At 38.3% G+C, this 19149-nt stretch overlaps 1 protein-coding gene across 2 annotated transcripts in view; it reads left to right on the top strand.

The window, feature by feature from the left end:
• Window positions 1-4492: 4492 nt before the first annotated feature.
• LOC108232888 (contactin-associated protein-like 4) overlaps window positions 4493-19149 on the top strand; it is a 95611-nt gene continuing 80954 nt past the window's right edge. For both annotated transcript variants that reach the window (XM_017410978.3, XM_017410977.3), the window contains exon 1: window positions 4493-4668. In XM_017410978.3, coding sequence (XP_017266467.1) covers window positions 4590-4668 — 79 coding nt within the window. In that variant the 5' untranslated portion in view covers window positions 4493-4589. The remainder of the gene's footprint in view (window positions 4669-19149) is intronic.

Below are 19149 nucleotides of genomic sequence, written 5' to 3' on the forward strand. Positions count from 1 at the left end.
AAAGATGTGGAGTTCTGTCATCCAGGGAGAGCTTTCTCCTCAGCATCAAAATGATCCAGCTGAGGTAGTTTTGTCATCCAGTTATGATGGCTCCTGGGCACCTCTCTTTGGAGGTTTTCCAGGCACGTCCCACTGGGAGGAGATCTTGGGGCAGACACAGAACTCACCGGAGGGATTATGTATTGTCTCTGGGCTGGAAACACCTTTGACTCCCTAAGGAGGAGCTGGAAAATGTTCCTAGGAAGAAGGATGTCTGGGTTTCCCTCCTGGACCTGTTGCCCCCATAACCCGACCACGGATAGGCAGCAGAAAAAAGGTGGATTTAACAAAACAATAATACTTTAATGGTTGTGCAGTTCACCACCTATGATGTGACGACTATTAAGGAAATTTGTTGGTCTGATGCTTGACTACATTTTAAACTGAAGATAGCCTCACAAAGCTCACAGCCTTAATAGGTGCTTTATAAATCAAAGCACCATGGCCAGGCACGACTTATTCTTGATCTAAATGCTTCTTTAAAGACTGTGTATTTGATCCTCCTATTGGGCTCATGCTTTCTGAATAGGCCTGCTGGACAATTAACCCTATTCACTGGCAGCAACTCAATAAGGCACTTTTTTTCCTCCCTGCAGAGACCTGTGATCCGAGATCCTAAAGCTACAAAGCAAACCTGTTCTTCAAAGGGAAACTCGACTGAATATATTTAGAAAATTATCACTTTCAGGCCAGATTGTGACAAAAATTCAAAGGCTTTTGGTCTTGATGCCATTTTACACAATTATCTGTAAAGACACCACTCAATTACTTTCTTTTTTTTAAATGCAACAAATGGCTTTTCTCACATTCCCCGTGCTGTGGTCCAGTTTCAGAGCCACCGAGGGATTTCTTATCAAACTGAAGGAGAAAGGAAACAAAACCTGAACTTAAATATTGCAACAAGTGACTTTCCAACAGACTGACCAGTTGATCCGACAGCCTGTTGTTCCCTCAGGACCCTTCACTTGAATTTATTTTTCATTTGATTTCAAGATCAAACTCCAAGTTGTGTCTGTATGAGTCTTGACTGCAGGTTTGGACGGTTTGCAGCGCACGTGTTGAGTGCGCATGTGTGTGAGCGTTTGCAGCCTTAACCGTCAGTAATATTTGATTCCGGAACCGCGTTTTCTCTCGACTGATTTCCCTGCTGTCTGCACTCTTAGTGGGTTTTCATTATCAGATTCCCCTGCTGACTCTCTCTGCACGCCTCCTTTTCTCCTCTTTGTTTTCAAAGCTTTTTATTTCAATGTAAAAACCCTCCTGAATGCTACCAAGAGCTCCTCTCCCATGAGGGTTCATGGTTACCCCTCTCGTCCACTAAAAGGGATGTGAATCTGAGCTAACACAGAGCTGTTTTATTCTACATGCCCAACTGCGTGAGCTGCATGAAAATAGTGCTACATTTTGTCTTTTTTTTTTTCATTTTCCACTCCCATGTATTTTGTACTCAATTATCAGTCCATTTGCGTTCAGCCTAATGCTGGTACCTGCAGTTCTAATTTATTTCAGAAAAAATAGCAGAACTCTGTATGGTGATTGCTTGAATATGTTCAGTTTTTATTAAACATAAAACTGTGTTTAATGTGAATTCGAGTGCTTCGGCTGCCAGCAAACCTGCATGAAAAAGTGGACCTGGGAACAGAGTAATTGCTCAGGAGCTGGATTTGCAAAGCAAAGTGTTTTTTTAAAAGTGTCAATTATTTTTCGAACAAAAAGCTGCAAAATGCTCTCTTTTTCAAACCATGCTTACAAAACAAAACAAAAAAACCCCAACATTGCATGTGCATCGTATTTTGTTTGTTTGCAAATCAGTTGTTGGCATGCAGTCTTTTTGAGCATACTAAAGTAAAATCTAAAAACCTGTACTGAGTACCAAAAAGATGCACACTTCTGGAGGGTCTAGAGAGCCTGTAGGTCACAGATAAGATGGTTTACTTTAGCGATTCAATGCATCTTTTTGTTTAAATTGAGTTTGGAGAAGCTGTGATAAAAAAAGCAATCTTTCTGTGGTTGTTTTAAACTGAAACAGGATCCAAACAAGCCAAAATTTAATCAAAGGAATGTACAAACGGAAAAGATTTCAAGACAAAAATGTATAAATGCAAGCAAACTAAAAGGTCAAAGCTATTAAAACTATGACACTTTAGGTCAGTTGATATTAGCCCAATCTAATTCACTAAACTTAAGTCTATTATGCCCACAGACACGTTTATAAAACTATTATTCTTTTCTTTTTACTTGCTGCTAGGCTTGACAAATCTGATGAAGAACACAACAATGCTAGAGCAATAAAATAAAAAAAAATTGTTGTATCACATTAAACGAAGAAAAACGGGAAGTTGGAAGAGCTGCAGGATGAGTCAAATTGTTGAATCAAGATGGATTAAAAATGCTTTTTTCCCCGCCCCACCCACTCTTGCATGATTTAAACGGTGTACATTATGTCACTCGAACAGTTTAAATACGTATTACGTAAAGTTTCAGTATTAATTTCTTGCATCTCCTGCTGGGTAAAGTATAAACTTTGCTAATGAGCCAATTAAACAAAGACATCATAGAAGTCTTCACTTTTTTTTTGCAATTTTCATGCTTGAAATATTATATTAGCAATAATTTCTGGAGTTTTATGACCCACCGTTGAGTCCAGATTCCAACTTTAAGAGCTGGTAGTTTAAATCACACATTTATTTCATTCTAATTCTTCAGCTTGAGGGTTGTGAAAGTTTGTTGATGAGGTGTTGATACGAAACAAAGTTCACCTCAAGTTATAATCCAGCAACACTTAATTATCTGTGTTTTGAAACTGTCAAACAGAGGCTATTATTAAAGGTGCTGCTTGACTTCAGCTCAGTGTCTCCATGTCTCTCTTGTTTATTTCCCACACATTTGTGTATGTCTGGTAGGATATAACCTATTTTATCAACTATTTATGTTCAGCAAAATTATGGGAAAAATTGTATTTTTTTTCAGCGGTTTGAGCTGTGGGGGGAAAAAAGAGAGGGACAACAAAAGAAGACTGGAAAAAAAAGAAATGGTTACTCAAGCTGACCAGTCCACATGTCGTCTCATTAATGTGGGGAAACAAACAGCTTTTACACAAACGCTGAAACAATAAAAGAGGCAAAAGTGTAAATCTGATCCTTTTTAAGGAAAAAAAAAATAGATGGAACAGAACGTCTTAAACCCACATTTTTGCATAAACTTCATTTCATCAAACGATGCAAAACAGCAGTTTACATTTTACTCTGATCCATGTTTCAAATGACAACCTAAGAAATGATTCTTTACATAAGCAGTTTGAAAACAGACAACAAAATCCCTTAAGCATTGATGGCAAAATTCCAGTTTAATGTCAGTTTTTAATGTTTATCTTCATCTTTTCTACCAAAATGCCAAAGTACTGCTAACATTTTTATATGAAATGATGTTTTTTGTTTTTTTTTCCTTTTGGTTTTTTCATCGTTGTCTGACTTTAGCTTCTCTTCAGGTAAACACAATGAACAGTTCTTTCAGGTCATATGACATGATTGAGAGGAATTAAGGGTTTTGTCTGAGTTTATATGCTTTATTTATGGCCTGCCACTGAAGGTGAAAAGGCTGTTGTGTTTTTGGTTGTGTGTATGTGCGTGTTTGTCTGTCTGTCGTGTTCACAAAATATCTCAAGAACCAGCAGACAAAATTTAATGACACTTTCAGGACGTAATTACTCGTACATCTACAGCTGATTAACTTTTGAAGTAACCCTATTCAAAAAGGGTTGACACAGCAAAGCAGACCCAAAAAATGTCTGAAACCCATCCAGTTTTGCTGACGCAGAGTTAAAATTTGGTGTGGTAGTAGCTGAGAGTAATTCACAACTTATACCCAGAGCACAAGATCTGTTTGTGAAACTGAGCCATTAATTATTGGTGTTAACAATATCTGTCTGTCTGTTAGCAAAAGGTAATGAGTAGATCTACATCTGCAACTGATTCATTTGCAGAGTCAGCCTCATTCAAGATGGCTGCCACAGCTAATCAATAGCATTGATTTAGGCAATTTGGTGTGGTAGTAGCTGAGCCCCAAATTATCTTGCTAAAATATCACAAAACATAGTTTACAAGGTTTGACCAAAGGGGGTGTTACTCATATATCATCTCATGCTGAGTCTACAGCTCCGGCATGAAAGGCGGCGGGCGATATGCAAGCCTGCAAGGGATCCTAGGCCTTTAATTTTTATGAATATTTTGCCTGGTTCATGTTTATGTTCAGGTGCAGATTCAGTGAGGTTTTTTTCTTTTGTTCTAACTTAATAAAATTGGATGGTTTTCTTGCGTGACTGCAGCGCGCAGCAGCTGAATGTGTGACAAAACGGAACGGTGCGCAGCGCACTCCGCGCTCCCTCCACCCCTCCACCCCTCCATCCCTACACCTCTCCTCCCTCCTCCCTCTCCTCTGTCGGGTTGGAGGAGATCTCTCTTGGAGCTGAAGAGGAGAGCTCCTCTGTCTCTCTCCTCCTCCAGCAGCAGCAGCAGACTTTCTCTGCAGCCTCCAGCTCAATCACCACGGATATGGGGACTAAGAAAGTCGCTGGGATTATTCCTCGGGTAGCCTGGATTCTGCTCTGCCTGCGTGGGACAACCGGAGAAGGTGAGGCGGCTGTGCGCTTTTTTACTTTTCCCGGAGGAGGATGACCAAGGAGAGAAAGCTTTAAATCTTTCTGTCACAACGCCTGGAAGATAGAAAGTCACGTGTACTTTGTGTAAATTGTCTGACTTGTTCATTTTTTTTAAAACTTCTCTTGATGTGATGCGCAAAAGTAGAGATTGATGCAATTTTGATGTTTCCTAATGAATAAAAATCTAATTAAAATGTGCATTTTGCTCTATTTACGTTACTTTTGAACATATTCCTTATTTACCAGTATCTGAACAACCAGTGGATTTGGTAGTTTGCATGCAAACAGCATATTTGTGGTTATTTGCTGAGGGCAGCATTGCATTTGCAGATTCAGCCTGTTTGCACTCTGAAACTCCTGAGCAGCTTGGTGTGGGAAGGAGAGAAAAGTTTAACGCAAAATAAAGAGGTCTGTTTGATTCTATTAACTCTTGGTCCAAACTTTGCTTCCCTGTGAGCGTGAAGGCATGTCTTTGTACTAATTTAAATGAGAACTTTTACATAAACAGAAATTTAAGGAGAGAAATTGGGAAAAGGTGGGGTGGATCTAGGAGAAATCCCTGAATGCAACCAAGGCAGATAAGACATCTTTGATTTAATTTCTCTCTCCCACTTGTCCTTAATGTGCCACCTCATTCTCATTTCTTTCATTTTCTCTCATGTAAAAAGTTTTCTCTGATTTTCTGCCTTGAAACATCTCCATAACCTTCCCTCTGACAGATTGTCTCACATAATAAATAAAGTAAAGGTGGAGGTTTTATCTTCTGCTTGCGATCAGATCAGAAAGATTTTACAAAAAAAATCGGATTTTTCCTTCACCGCCTCTTTACCTCTTGCTGTCTTTCTGCTTCAGTTGTTTCTCCTCTCTCCTGCTGTTTCAGACGCTCTGTCCTCCCCTGCCCAACTCATCTCTCTGCTCGATGTTTATTTTTCTGTCCTGCTGCTTCCGTTCTCTTGTCCTTTTTTCTTCTCTCCCCTTTCTGTTCCTCTCTTAACGTTTGCCATCTCTTTGTGCTCCTCATCCTCTTGGATCTCCGCTCCCCTGCTGCATCTGTATCAGAGAGATGCTCCGTTGTGCTTCCCTTTTTCTTTACAACTCTTCATCTTTATCCTTCCTCTCCTGTATGTTTCTGCACTGTTTCATGATCAGAATGCCTCAAATTTCTTTCCCCACAGTCCTTCCTGCTGCTCTTTTTGTTCTTTGTGGTTGTTTAGGTTATTACTGATTTTCATGTTTCTGCTGGCTGAACTTAAATCAATGCTCACACTTTGTTTCTTCACTTCTGTCGAATTGTACGAGCCTTTTAACATCAAAAGATACGATTTCTATACATCTTTATCTATTGGTCCAGCTTTAAATTGGTTTAGTGGCATTTTTCTCTGAGTGTTTATGCTGCACAACATCACACGGCAGCATACTCATCATGCACGGACCATAAACCTCAGCCGCACAGTAAGTCAAGACTGCAGGAGAGGAGGGAGCCGAGCTGCAAGTTTCAGACTAACTCTTACACATCCAATCCTCTGAAAAACAGTTTGGAGTTCATTAGCAGAACAAAATGGAAACACAGACATGTATATTTTAACAGCAACACACAGGTCTACATCTAAAAATCAAAACTGAGGTTCTCAGGTGTAAAAAGCTTTGGCTGACTCAAACCAAGCTAAATACTTTTGGTTCATTTTAGCTTGTGGAAACAAAGTTCGTTGGTTTCTGAAGGATAAACTCTACAGTATTAAAGTGAGCAGAAAAATGCAAAAAAGCCTAAATTAAAAACTCAAAGCTTGTGCAAAAATAGTGAGTTAAAAAATTAAAAAAGGGAAGGAAACTGTAGGTTAGTGGGTGTGGGAATCAGCTGATTTGGACAGGAAGTGCAGGGACTGCAGAGATTTAACCATGACTGCATGAAGTAATCACACATTGCTAAAAAGCCAATTAACTAAGAGCTTTGTCAAATATTTTAATCTTTAGTTTATTTATGACGATAATGATTTATCTTTTGTAACAGCTTAGGTTAAATAAACATGATATTGGCGATCATTAATAGGACTTCTGTTTCTGCAGCTCTTCTCACCATGCGCTGTTATTTAATTCTCTGTCATTTTATAAAAACAGACTGTGACTGGTAGAATTACATCAGCTATCTGAGCTGTGAACAGTGCTGCCAGTTATTTACCATAAAATGGTAACAATGTTAAGGTACGGGCAAAAGTGTTGCCATTAAGTCCAATAAAATGAGAAGGAAATGGATAATAGTGCACAATGCTATGCAATTACTGTGAAACTTGTGGTATTTTACCATAAAACAGTTGTAAGGCTCAACAGCATTACTACAAATTCAGGAAAACACTGTAACCAATAACCAGTAGCTCAAGATATACCAGTACCTTTACTGTTAACATTTGCAGTATTTAACTGTAAAACTACAGTAAGAGTCAACTAAGTATCACAGTAACATACCATTTATGTGATCACTGCTCTAGTTTACAGATAGAGAATGGGCAAAAACAAGACCGAGGCTGTAAATGTAATAATCATTATATGAATACTGTAAATATAGTGACAATTCTGACTTTACCAGGCAGCACAGTTTAATTTTTAGTTTAAAACAGACATGAAACTTCAGTTGAGTGGAAAACAACCCTAAAAACATCTGTATGTAGCAGTAGTTGAACAGAAAACGTTGATGCATCTGCTAGTAATGTTTCTGCAATGTAAACTACAGTGTAAATAACTTATACAGAGTAAAAGGGGACATTTTTTTTTCTTTCAGAGCAGCAGAAAACAGATTTGAATCCAATTCTGCCTGAGGGCATGCTGTGCTCTGAATTAGGCATGTGGCTGCCTTCATGGATGCTCAAACAAGTCATCCAGGCTGTTGGGGAGATCCAGATTATCCTCTGGGAGCTGCTCCAAAGAGCCTAAATCCTGGTCCTGGAGGGCCACATGTCCTGCATGTTTTAGGTGTTTCTCTGCTGTGACACATGATCTGAATGAATGAATGATTAACGGGCTTCTGGAGAACTTGATTGAACTGCTGAAGAGCAGAGAAACATCTAAAACATGCAGGATAAATGGCACTCCGGGACCAAGATTGGACACCACTGGCCTCAAGGGACTTGGCATTGAAAACTTTCACTGGAAGAGTATTTTCAGAGCTTTTACCAGCATCAGCAGGGCTTGAACAACAAAAACATTTGACTGTAGACACTGGGGATTACTGTTGTCATTTAAAACCACTTAATTGTAACACTACTTTTCTTTTGGGTTATTTTCTATGGATTCTGTTGTTGTGATCAAATTTATTGTGAGGCTGTTTGACAATATTAGTCATGCTTAAGACACAAGATCTTCCGCATAGCTAATCATTCAACTGTTAACCTGGGGCAAAGGCAGAAACAGTTATTTGCACACACACACACACACACACAGTCACAGGTTATACACTGACCATGTTTTTAAAAAACAAACACTTGGAAGGAGACATCCCACTCTTGTTATGCTTCTTTGATCAGTGTACTGTTGTGTGCAAAACCACTAAATGTGGTTTATGTAACAAGTGTTTTGGACAAATGTACCCATTAAAATGTAATTTGTAGAGAAGTGGCTGAAATGTAACCAAGCAGAGAAGTTTATGTTTCTTCTTTTGTTTTGTCTGCACTCTGCTTTCTCTCTAATTGTGCCCTTTTGTAACTTTTCATCCTTTGGGAGTCATTAGTCTTTGTGGTGTTCATGCTCGCTTAATTTATACATTTCCTAAATCATAACTTTATAGCAGTGGCCGAAAAGTATTTCTGCTTTAATTAGTGGACATTTTTCTGATTTACTGATAGTGTTTTTCTTCAGCTTTCACCAGTTCAGCCACATCAGGTTTGTTTTTATTTTGCATTTTGCTGTTCTTGTTAACTGTAGCATGCAGCTGAACATGAGGTGTCAGCGGTGTTTTCACATCCAGAGGTTTGCATCAGCCTGGAGGGATGAACAGATAGAAGAATGTAACTATTATTGATTAACATGATTTGATTTCCCCATAGTTCTTACGCTCTATTCATACGACACAAAAGTCAGTGTTATTTAAAGGTGAGTTTAGCTGCAGCAGATACAAGAGACAAGTTAGCTCTAATTAAATCCATAAATTACAGAACAAAGTTATTAATGTCTGCTGGAATTTATTAGAGCTGTTGTGTCAATTTTATTATTATCTATTTTCTTTTTCTAGTTGGTTTTAGTGAGATGTTATATTTAACTTATTTGAACCTGTCGTAAGATATTTTTTTCATTTTACCAGCAGTTTATTATTAAGTCATTTGTTTGAAAATAAAAAAATGTAGTTTCTGTAGCAGCCATATTTATAAAGTAGAATGAACATCCTTCAGGATTATGGCTGCTGGTTTTATCCTAGTCTTCGTCACTGCACATGTCAAAGTAATGTGTTCAAATACTGAAACTTGTTTTCTAACTGTGTGTGCTAGTAGCTGAGAGTCATCCCAAACTCTTACTCCGAGCACTAACGGATGGCACGGGATCCTTGAAGTCAACCCTATCTGTCTGTTAGCAAAATATCTCATGAACAACTGGATGGCTTTAAATGAAACTGAATGTAATAACTGGATGCACATCTACAACTGGCTAACTTTTGTTGGAATCAAGATGGCCGCTACAGCTGCTCAACCTTAGGAGATACAAAAATGGCAATGACGTAATCATTTTAAAAGATATTGAGCTAGAATTCAGTGTGGTAGTAGCCGAGGGTCATCTTTAACACATACTCTGAGAGCTAAAAGATGGCATGAAGTCTTTGTTTAAAACTTTAACGTGCAAGACGGCGGGTGATATGCAGTTCTTAAAGGAATTCTGGTTTCATGTAAATATTTTTTAGTTTTGAAGTTTTTTAGTCCATCTATCCATGCATCCATCCATACATCCATCCATGCATCCATCCATCCCCACTTAATCCAGACCAGACTGCAGAGGGTTAAGACCTTAACAAGAGATCCTCAGACCTCCATCTCTGCAGCTACCTCCTCCAGAGGGAGGCGTTCTCAGATTAGCTGTGAAATATAATCTCTCCAGCGAGTCCTGGATCTGCCCTGAGGTCTCCTCCCAGTGGGAGGACACCTCTGAAACCCTTTCCTTATAATGTCTTGAAGGATGAATTCCCTCTCTTTAAGTCGCTGTAAAAAGATATTTATTTTTTTGCTGGAACGTAAACCTAAAACATGCCCACGTTTAAGCAGCAAAATTGAGTTTTACCCCCGAATGTACATCAGGCACAAAACAAGCTGGATCCAACTGATAACAACTGATAACTTTAGCTGTTTTCCCAGCCCGGCAGCATGATGGTGCTCTGGTTAAAACTCTGGCCTCGAAATAAGAAAGCTCTTGTTTTAAACATACCGGTCAGCAGGGCGTTTCCTTGTGGAAAGTCTTGTTTTTCTTGTTAGTCTGTCTTTTAGATCCAAAACTCTCTCTATGTATAAGCCTTGTGAGAAGTGAGTTTCCTCTTAAAGCTGCCTCTGAACTTTTGTGACCCTGAAAAAGATAAAAAAAAGCTTGATAAATAGATGTTCTTTTAAGACCATATCAGCCTGTTGGGTACTAAATCGATCCATGATAGTCAGAGCTTTGATGCCTACATGTGAGACTTTCATGCCTACAGTACATAAATACATCTATTGAATTTTCTCCTTGCATTATGCAAACATGAGGTGAAAATTTCTGTAAGCACATTAAGCTGGACATGCAGCTGCCTGAATGAGACACATCTAACCTGCTGTTGGTCACAGCGATGTTTCTCTGCGGATTAGATGATACCAACTGCCTCTGATTCTTCAGGCTGAAGCTGTAAATTATTGAGCATTCTCAGTCTAAATGCTTGCTTTATTGCTGTAGTGGTCAGAAAGAAAAGGGTGGTGAAGCACATTAGAGCTCCTTAGTGGGTATTTATGCAACCAGACAAAAAGAAGCTTAAAAAAAAACAATATAAGCCTGCTTGTTTAAAAAGAAATAGATAACTCTAAACTTTATTGATTAAGGGTAATTTAGTTACACGTAAACACAGTAATAAGCTGTTAAACGACTGACTAAAATGTTATTGTAAGCTGAAACTAACTAGTTTTAATTTAAAATAAACAGAACTACTGCAGATACAGTGCACAAATATACTGGTTATTTGCCGCCACATGTATGTTCAAACTGAAAAACTTAAAATCAGTGTGTTTTTTAAAATTGTAGCAAAATCATTTCTGTGAATACTAAATTTTTCATACATTATTTGGACATGCAGAGAAGAAACAATGCAAATTACAGCTCAAAACGGAAGATTATGCTTCTTTAAATTCAGTATTTTGAATTGGCATTTAAAACTACAAATTAAAAAATGGAAAAAAGAAGTCCACTCTTTGTCCATCACCAGTTAAATATTTTTAAATTAGCAAACGTTTTCGCTACATGTTTAAGATTTAATTTTCCTTCACGATAAATAAACCTTGTTTTGGTTCTCAGTGTACAAATGAAGTTAATATTTTTCCTCAGTGATAGATTTATTTGTTTATTGATCGATGCAGCGATCTGTGACCTCAGTTTCAGTAATATTTATTTCCTGTTGGGAAAAGATGAAGGATTTTTCTGTCACTATTTCTGGTAAAAGGACCCAAACACAGTTACATTTAAAGCTGGTTGAAGTTAAGAACAGCTTTAATACAACAGGATCATGTCCCTGCAAATTAATCCTGCATCATGGCAGAGTAAACTGAAAATGTGTGAAAGCAGGGATTTCTGTCCTGGAAGAGGGAAGTGATGAGTGGACACAAGTTCGCTGATTAAAACAAGAAACAGGCTGTGATACTGGCAGCAGAAAACAAAGAAACTGAGGACAACTAAGAAAAGAACACAACTTAATTAACCTCAAACTACTTAAATTCACAGTGAAATAAGAAAACGGAAGTGATGCAAAACCAAACCCAAAAACAAGACTCAAACTGTGACATTGTCTTAGATTAACAGAATCTGCAGCTGCACTGAACAAAAGGTCACAATGATAACTTTTTATTTTATCAGGCTTTGTTTCAAAGCATGCATGCACAAACTGTTAAAAAATATGGACTCTTAGATCTTTAGAGTTTCACTTTTTTATTAGCAACATTTTATACAATAATTAGTTATTTGGAGTGCACACATTTGGTTATATTTCAATTATACTACCATTCAGGATGAAGTATTATAGTATTTTTGTCACCAGTTCATTCAGACATAATTGTGATCGTAAAAACACATATTTAGTGCTTGAAGTCATCAAGAAGCTGCTCTTTTAACCTGCTGACCATTACGGCCGCTCATGGTGGGCTAAATGGAGTCAAGTTACAATCAATAAACAGACCATCATTTATTCATACAAAGCCATCTTCTTCAACAGGCCCTGCTAAGTGGGAATGAAATAGTTTTTGTCTTGTGCATCAATTAAATTACACATCAACTGTACTTAAGATTGGTTGTTTGGCTCACTTTTAACGCTGCCATCTTCAGTTATGTCCTCTGTCTTCTAAAAGGTGATTGCAATTCTCTGGGTTGTTGCAGTCATAAACACTGGTCCTCATTAAATCTGAGCCTTAAAAAAACTGTCATCTCTTCATCTGCAGTAGTACCCATCTCCGAGCAGTTATTGATCAGATGGTAATTGACAATCATTGCAGCAGTGTATGCAGTATCATAGATAACAGATCTGAGACCTCCTCTTTCAACACTCATTTATCTTTCTGCTTCGAATGATGGCCTCACTTCAGTTAGCTGCTTGAACCAGATACCAGAAATCAGGAGGGTGCCGTTGCATCATGTCCCTCCGCACAGCACATCTGCTGCATTCAGAAAGGCGCAGTCTTTTCTGTAACCGTAACAGATTGTCTCAAAAACACTAAATTACTGTTACAACACTTTTGCAGCTGGTTTGTGTGCATGTCTAATCTTTGTCTTAAAGTCTTAAATGACTTAGAATGCTGCATTACATTTGTACTTGGAAGCTGGATTTTGTTTGAGTTGCAAGTTGGAAAAAACATCTGGAACGCCCCACAAAGACAGAAATCTGACTTGCACAGTCTGAGATTTCTGACCAGACCCCAACCTCAAAAGCCAGTATGGCTGACTTGTGCATGAAAAGTAACAATAGCTATATTTACCAGTAATACGTCTAATCCTGGTCCACGAGGGTCACTGTCCTGCATGTTGTTGTTGTTATCCTACTCCAACACACCTGATTCACAGGTTGACTTTCCCCTTCGGCATGTCTTCAAGTTCTACAGAAGCCTGTTTATCACCCGTTTACTCCAATCAGGTGTGCTGAAGCAGAAAAAACATCTAAAACATGGACTGTAGTGGCCCCTCAAGGACCAGGATTGGACACCACTGGTTTTAATGTTTACTAGGCAGAGAAAGTCACTGTTAACTGAACTCAACCATGAATAAATCCTACTGGTTTTTCAACTAGAACACCGCAAATTTGGGTCTGAAGTCTTTCCCAGATCTAAGTTTGCGAATTAAATGGATTAATTGTGCAAATGCTTTTATTAAATCCATCTTTTTTTCCTTATACTTAAATATAAAAATGCTTGAGGCTAATTGATAAACTCTGACGTTTTACAAACTCATTGAAAGCTCTTCAAAATATTTCCTATTTTAATCTGTGGAGACTTGCTGAGATTTAAGAGCTCTTCATTAAATCCCAAAGTTCACAAATTATTCTGCATCTTCTTGAAGTTTAATCTAGCAAAGACAATTCAGAGGAGAGTGTAAATTCAGCAGCACATTTAAAGTCTTCAGAGAATTTATGGCTTTTTAATAAACATTTCAGTGCAAATATCTGATCAAAATTCTTTCAAACCTCCTCTGTGTTTGTGATTCACAATAGAGCAACATACCCATGAAGCAAGATGAGGAAAACGAAATTAGTTTAGGATAAATCTCCTTCATATTTCTTATTTAGTGTCAATAATTGAAATATCTGCAGGCAGCATAAATGTAAGGTTACATGGAATCATCTGTCAATAACGTAGATTTGATTCTTTTATGATTTTAACAAGCATGTGATACTGGTTTCTGTGTTTTTTGAAATGTATATTATATTTCATGCATCTGTGTATGCATGTAATGTGCTTTCTGAGATAACTGTCATTAAACCTTTGTTTACCTTTACCTTGGAACTCTAGTTTATGCAGAGCTGAAAATAGACTACTTTCTATTCATTTGAAAAGGTAATTGATATTTCTATATGAATAAGTTGACATAATACATCTAAAATCAAGGTTAATTTATGTAATTTTTAATAATTATTGATCATGATTGGCCCTGGGCTAGGACCAAATTTTTAATTTTGGCCCCCTTGCGTCACTAGGTTTGACACCCATGGTCTAAATCAGGGATGTCCAATCCTGGTCCTCTTGGGCCACTATCCTGCATGTTTTGCTTGTTTCTCTGCTCCAACACACCTGATTTGAATCAATGGCTGATTAACAGGCTTCTGCAGAACATGAAGAGGTGATTTAAGCACTGAATCAGGTGTGTTGGAGCAGAGAAACAGGTAACACCTGCAGGATAGTGGCCCTCGAGGACCAGGATTGGAGACCCCTGGTCTAAATGTTTCTCTGTCCAGCTTAAACTAATTATAGACTTTTCACTGTAAAAACAAGAACCACTGTAAAGATTACTGTATATGTTACTAAATCAATAATATTGAACAAATGTATATAAAAATATTTGCAGTTGTTGAACAAAATGATGGCCAGGGACTAAACTGAGGATATAACATGTCTAACCACCAGTTTACTTCTAATACTCAGTGATGTAATCAGGTCAGCGTGTTCCAGGTACAGGTGTCTTGGTGACAAGGTGGTTCGAATCTCTGCTGGAACCTTTTTGTGAGAAGTTTGCAAGTTACTGCTGTGCATGCTTGGGTTTTCTGCAGGTGCTCCGGTTTCCTCTCACAGTACTAAAACAATCATGTTACACTAATTAAGGTTTGTAAATGGACCTGAGGTATATGTGTGGGACAGATGCACACATACGCATCACCCTCACAGTAGAGCCGATCGGGGCGGGTACAGAAAATGACTGAGTGTTCCAGCTACAAAAGACTTGTCTGTTTTCTTATTTATGAGCTAATGATGCATTACTGATTACTTAATGACAAATAGCTTCAAGACAATCTATAGTTAACGAGAAGTGCAAGTAAAGAAATGAAACATCATTCATTTTGTAATAATGTACCTGAAGAAAAGCTCACTGAACTTGAAAAAGTGTATAGATATTAAATATAGTTCATTAACAAGCTATTAGGCAGTTTTTAATGGGTAATTTATTGTTTTACTTGTCCATAAGACAATGAAGATGTTATTTAGTTTGTTGTTTGAGTTTAGAAGCTTCCTGAAACCCTCAGGACTCTTTGGTCACTCACCAAAGAGTCTCCAAAACAAATCCAAGCCTTTCACCCATGAGGCTGAGTTTTGTGTTTTATTATTTCCAGTTTGATCAAGTTTAGGCACTTTCTTTCCTTTCAGTTTTTAGACTTGTCCAGAGTTGCTTGACCTTTGCTCAGTGTTAGCTGAGACGAGGTTCAACCCCTTATAACCCTTTAAAATATAAATAAGCTGTCGTTAACGAATGAAACAATTAGGTTCTGGCACTACGACCCCTTGCTAGGGTCAGTTTCGACCAGGATGGGTTTGAACAAATAATAAATAAGCAACAATCACAGGCTGAAAGTGTTAGTGTAGAATTCTCAATTTACATAAGAGAAACAAAAAGTTACGTTTTAAAAACTGTTTAGCTTTAGAGCAACTGTTCCCAAACCTTTCAGTTCCTGACTCACAAAATAACAAGTGGCAGAAGCTCGTGACCCTAAATTTTGCCGGTTTAAGTACACAAGCTTTGGACATGTGCAGAGGAGGGACAGAAGGATGTTAGAGACAAAGAGGACATATATGGATGCAGTTAGAGAGGACATGGAGGGAGTTGGAGTGAGGACAGAGGACACAGAGGACAGAGTTAGATGGAGGACGACTCGCTGTGGAGACCCCTGAAGAGGGAACAGCTGAACGAAGCAGAAGAAGAAGAAGCATACAAGCTTTGCTGATTAGTATTAATTAAGGGCCTGGCAAAAACACAAATAATCTCATTAATTATGTTACCATTTTTATTAATTTTTAACAATTTAATTCATTCTTTCTAACAAAAGGGTGAAACTATGCCATTAGAAACCATTTTTTCTTTTAATTTGATTATTAGTGGTCCCTAACTTGTTCTTTTATGAGCCACATGGGGCCCTGACCCCAACTTTGGGAGCAATCTGATCTATTTGAGTTATTTATAAAATCCTTAGTTTAATTTCAGAATTTTATGCAGCTGATTTTGAATCAAGGTAAGAAAATAGGAGGCTGCCCACTCTGTTAAAAGTCAGAAATACTTCAGTTATTTTCTGTGTGTTTTCCACTGGCAGAACCTTTTTTTTCTTACTGTTTATTGGCTGAAACAGATGTGTTTGTTGTTGTGGCAAATATACCACGCTCCCTGGGGACGACATAGAAAGTGAGGCTGGAAACCCCAAATGATCTTTTTGTGCTTTTATTAGAACCTTCCAAGGGAGCATCTCCCACACTGTCAGAAAAAAATATAAATTTAAAACTTGTTTTACCTAAACCTGATAAAGATTTCTATATATTTCCCCCTTTCCCCACTAATTATGGTAAACTTTGAGAAAAGCCTCTGTCACAGTCCACAGAGTCCTCTAAAAATAATGAAGCAATGGCTCGACATCATCAAACTGCCGTCAGGAACAGGTGGCGTCACTGAGACACAGACTGCTTTGGGACTTTTAATGTCACATTTTCATATGTCCTCCCCACATTAGAATAACAAGTTTAACCTTGAAAACATGTAATGTGGCCTCTTATTATCATACTTATGACCCCATTTAAATTCACCAATATGTGAATTCTGCCTCGGCGCATCAGCATAACGGTGTACCTCACAGTTTTGGCTCTCCTGTGCCCTCATTACAAAAATAGATGCTGGTCACAGCTTAATGCCATCACAGCTGTGTATTTTTTATGAGGTCAGGAATGTGTGACCACAGCTCTGCAGCCTGCTGCTCTGATGTTCTGCAGCGGTTCTTGATGTGAAGAAACAAGGCCACTCAGCTTGTGTTAGAGGGCACGTCTGAGGCGAGTCTGCAGTCTTTAAAGATGGAGGGGTAAAGACAAACATACGCAATGAGACAGCACTAAGCACGCACATGAAAGGAAAGGAGAGAAGGAATGTAGCAATGACCATGAAAAGGTTCATTTCAGGGGTTAGAGTTTGCACATGACCAACCGCTAGTATTTATATGTGTATTTTTACAAACAGCTGAGTTTTATTTGTCTCGTTTTATCCTTCTGCTTTATGTGTGAGCGCCATCTGCTCTCTGGATACCTCGCCTCGCACCAATGAGGGGATTGAGATGAAAATGATGGCAGGTACAAAGAAGAGGACAGAAAGATGGAGACTAGCAGGAAACTGGAAGTGCGGCATTAACTGAGAGGATAGAAAGTTCAACAGAGGTGGAAGAGAACCCAAGGAGGTGAAGAGAAGATATTTGAGGAGATAGTTTTCAACTGTCTCTCTAATTTCACTTCCTGCTGGATAAGACTTTGGATGTGTTCAAGTCCATCCATCCATCCATCCATCCATCCATCCATCCATCCATCTATCCATCCATCCATCCATCCATTTTCTTTACCCGCTTCTCCATTCCGGGTCGCGAGGAGCTGGTACCTACCCCCAGCAGTCACTGTGCGAGAGGCAGGGGACACCCTGGACAGGTCGCAAGGTGTTTATGTCCATCTTGTGCTAATTTTTTATTACTTTTCAATATTAATATTGTCAAAAACTTCCACAGTTAGTGAATTATTATCACCTGTCACAATAATGCTTTTGCATGTTTGCATCTGTCACCAAAATATTTAATAAATGACTGGACAATTTTTAATAAAAGTGCCAGAAAGTAATCATTTGAATCACATCTACAACTGGATAACGTTTAGCACCATCCCAATTCAAGATGGCTGCAACAGGCAACTGGCCTAAGAAAACACAACGTTTGTCTGTCATTCAGTCATTTTCACAGATATTTTGCTAACATTTAATGTGGTAGTAGCTGAGAAACATCTCTGACACATACTCAGAGCGAAGCATCTTGCAAAATCGTATGACATCGCTATGCTTATTTTCAAGATTTGACCAATCCTGCTACAAGTCTTTAACTTCCTAACATAAAAGGTGGCGGGTGATATGCATTCTTTGAGAAATGCAAAGTCTTTAATTAGTTAAAGATTATGTTGTTTATTACTTCTTTTTCCACTCTGTTTTCTCACTGTCTTGATGAGACTTGGAGAAGATTGATTGCTTTTAGACTGCTTCACAATATTAATACAGAATTATTGACGTTTCGCTTTGAGAAACTTTGATGAATTTTATTTATCCAAGCTGAATCTTTGAGTGGTGTTGATATTATAGGCTGCTGTTGGCCGGAACCTTGTTCATGTGAACTTTTTCTTGGATTTCTGGTGATATTAAACCACTCACAAGAATCACAAGTTGATTTAAAATTCAAAGGGTTTGAAGGAAATGATCAGTTTTCAGTTTGTTTCTGCGTCTTGCTGCAGATTGTAGTCAAATATGTGCTTCAAATATCTGATAAACCTCAAACCTACAGGTTGCAACTAATAATTTAACAATGTTTTAGTGGGTTATTTACTGCGCTATCATCTATCATCTCAAACAATGTCTTCATAACATATAAAGCATTTTTTTAAAAAAGGAAATGAAACAGAAGAGGGATGAGGCAGGAGAAGAGTCAATATAGATGTTTTCATTTAAAAACAAGTGTTTTTGTCATTTAATCATAAGTGCATTTTCTTCCTGATTCATTCCTCTTTTTTAACCATTTTCACGTCTATTTCAATATAAAACAAAGGTACGAGCTCACTGTAGTGCATTAAAATCAGCTCTAATGTGTCCAAAGTATTTCTTTCATCCTGCTGTAAAAGTCCCTTGTGCCCTATCCAATTTAATAATTTAATTTGACTCAGATGCCTGGCTGATTTTAATATCTCTACATGTTTTGCCTGACTGACACAGCTTCCTTTTTTTCCTTTGGAAATATGTTGATGTTTTCAATTAGGAAGCAAATATTGTGGTGATTCTGGAGGTTTAGTATTTTTGGTACTTCCTGGTGGGCCGTGGTGGGAACCAGACCAGCGCTGGAGCATTGTTTTGCCTCTGTGGACTACCTAACCTGCGTGGACCCAGTCTGGTCTGCTGTGGACACCTGCCTCGGAGATAAGTTACCTATCTGTTTGCCTGTGCCTGTCTGCCTGCCTCGTGAGGGATACTTACCTACTGCCTCCTGGAGAATCTGCCAACCTGTT

This window comes from Kryptolebias marmoratus, linkage group LG20 (genome assembly GCF_001649575.2).
Source record: "Kryptolebias marmoratus isolate JLee-2015 linkage group LG20, ASM164957v2, whole genome shotgun sequence".
In the NCBI taxonomy this organism is placed as follows: domain Eukaryota; kingdom Metazoa; phylum Chordata; class Actinopteri; order Cyprinodontiformes; family Rivulidae; genus Kryptolebias; species Kryptolebias marmoratus.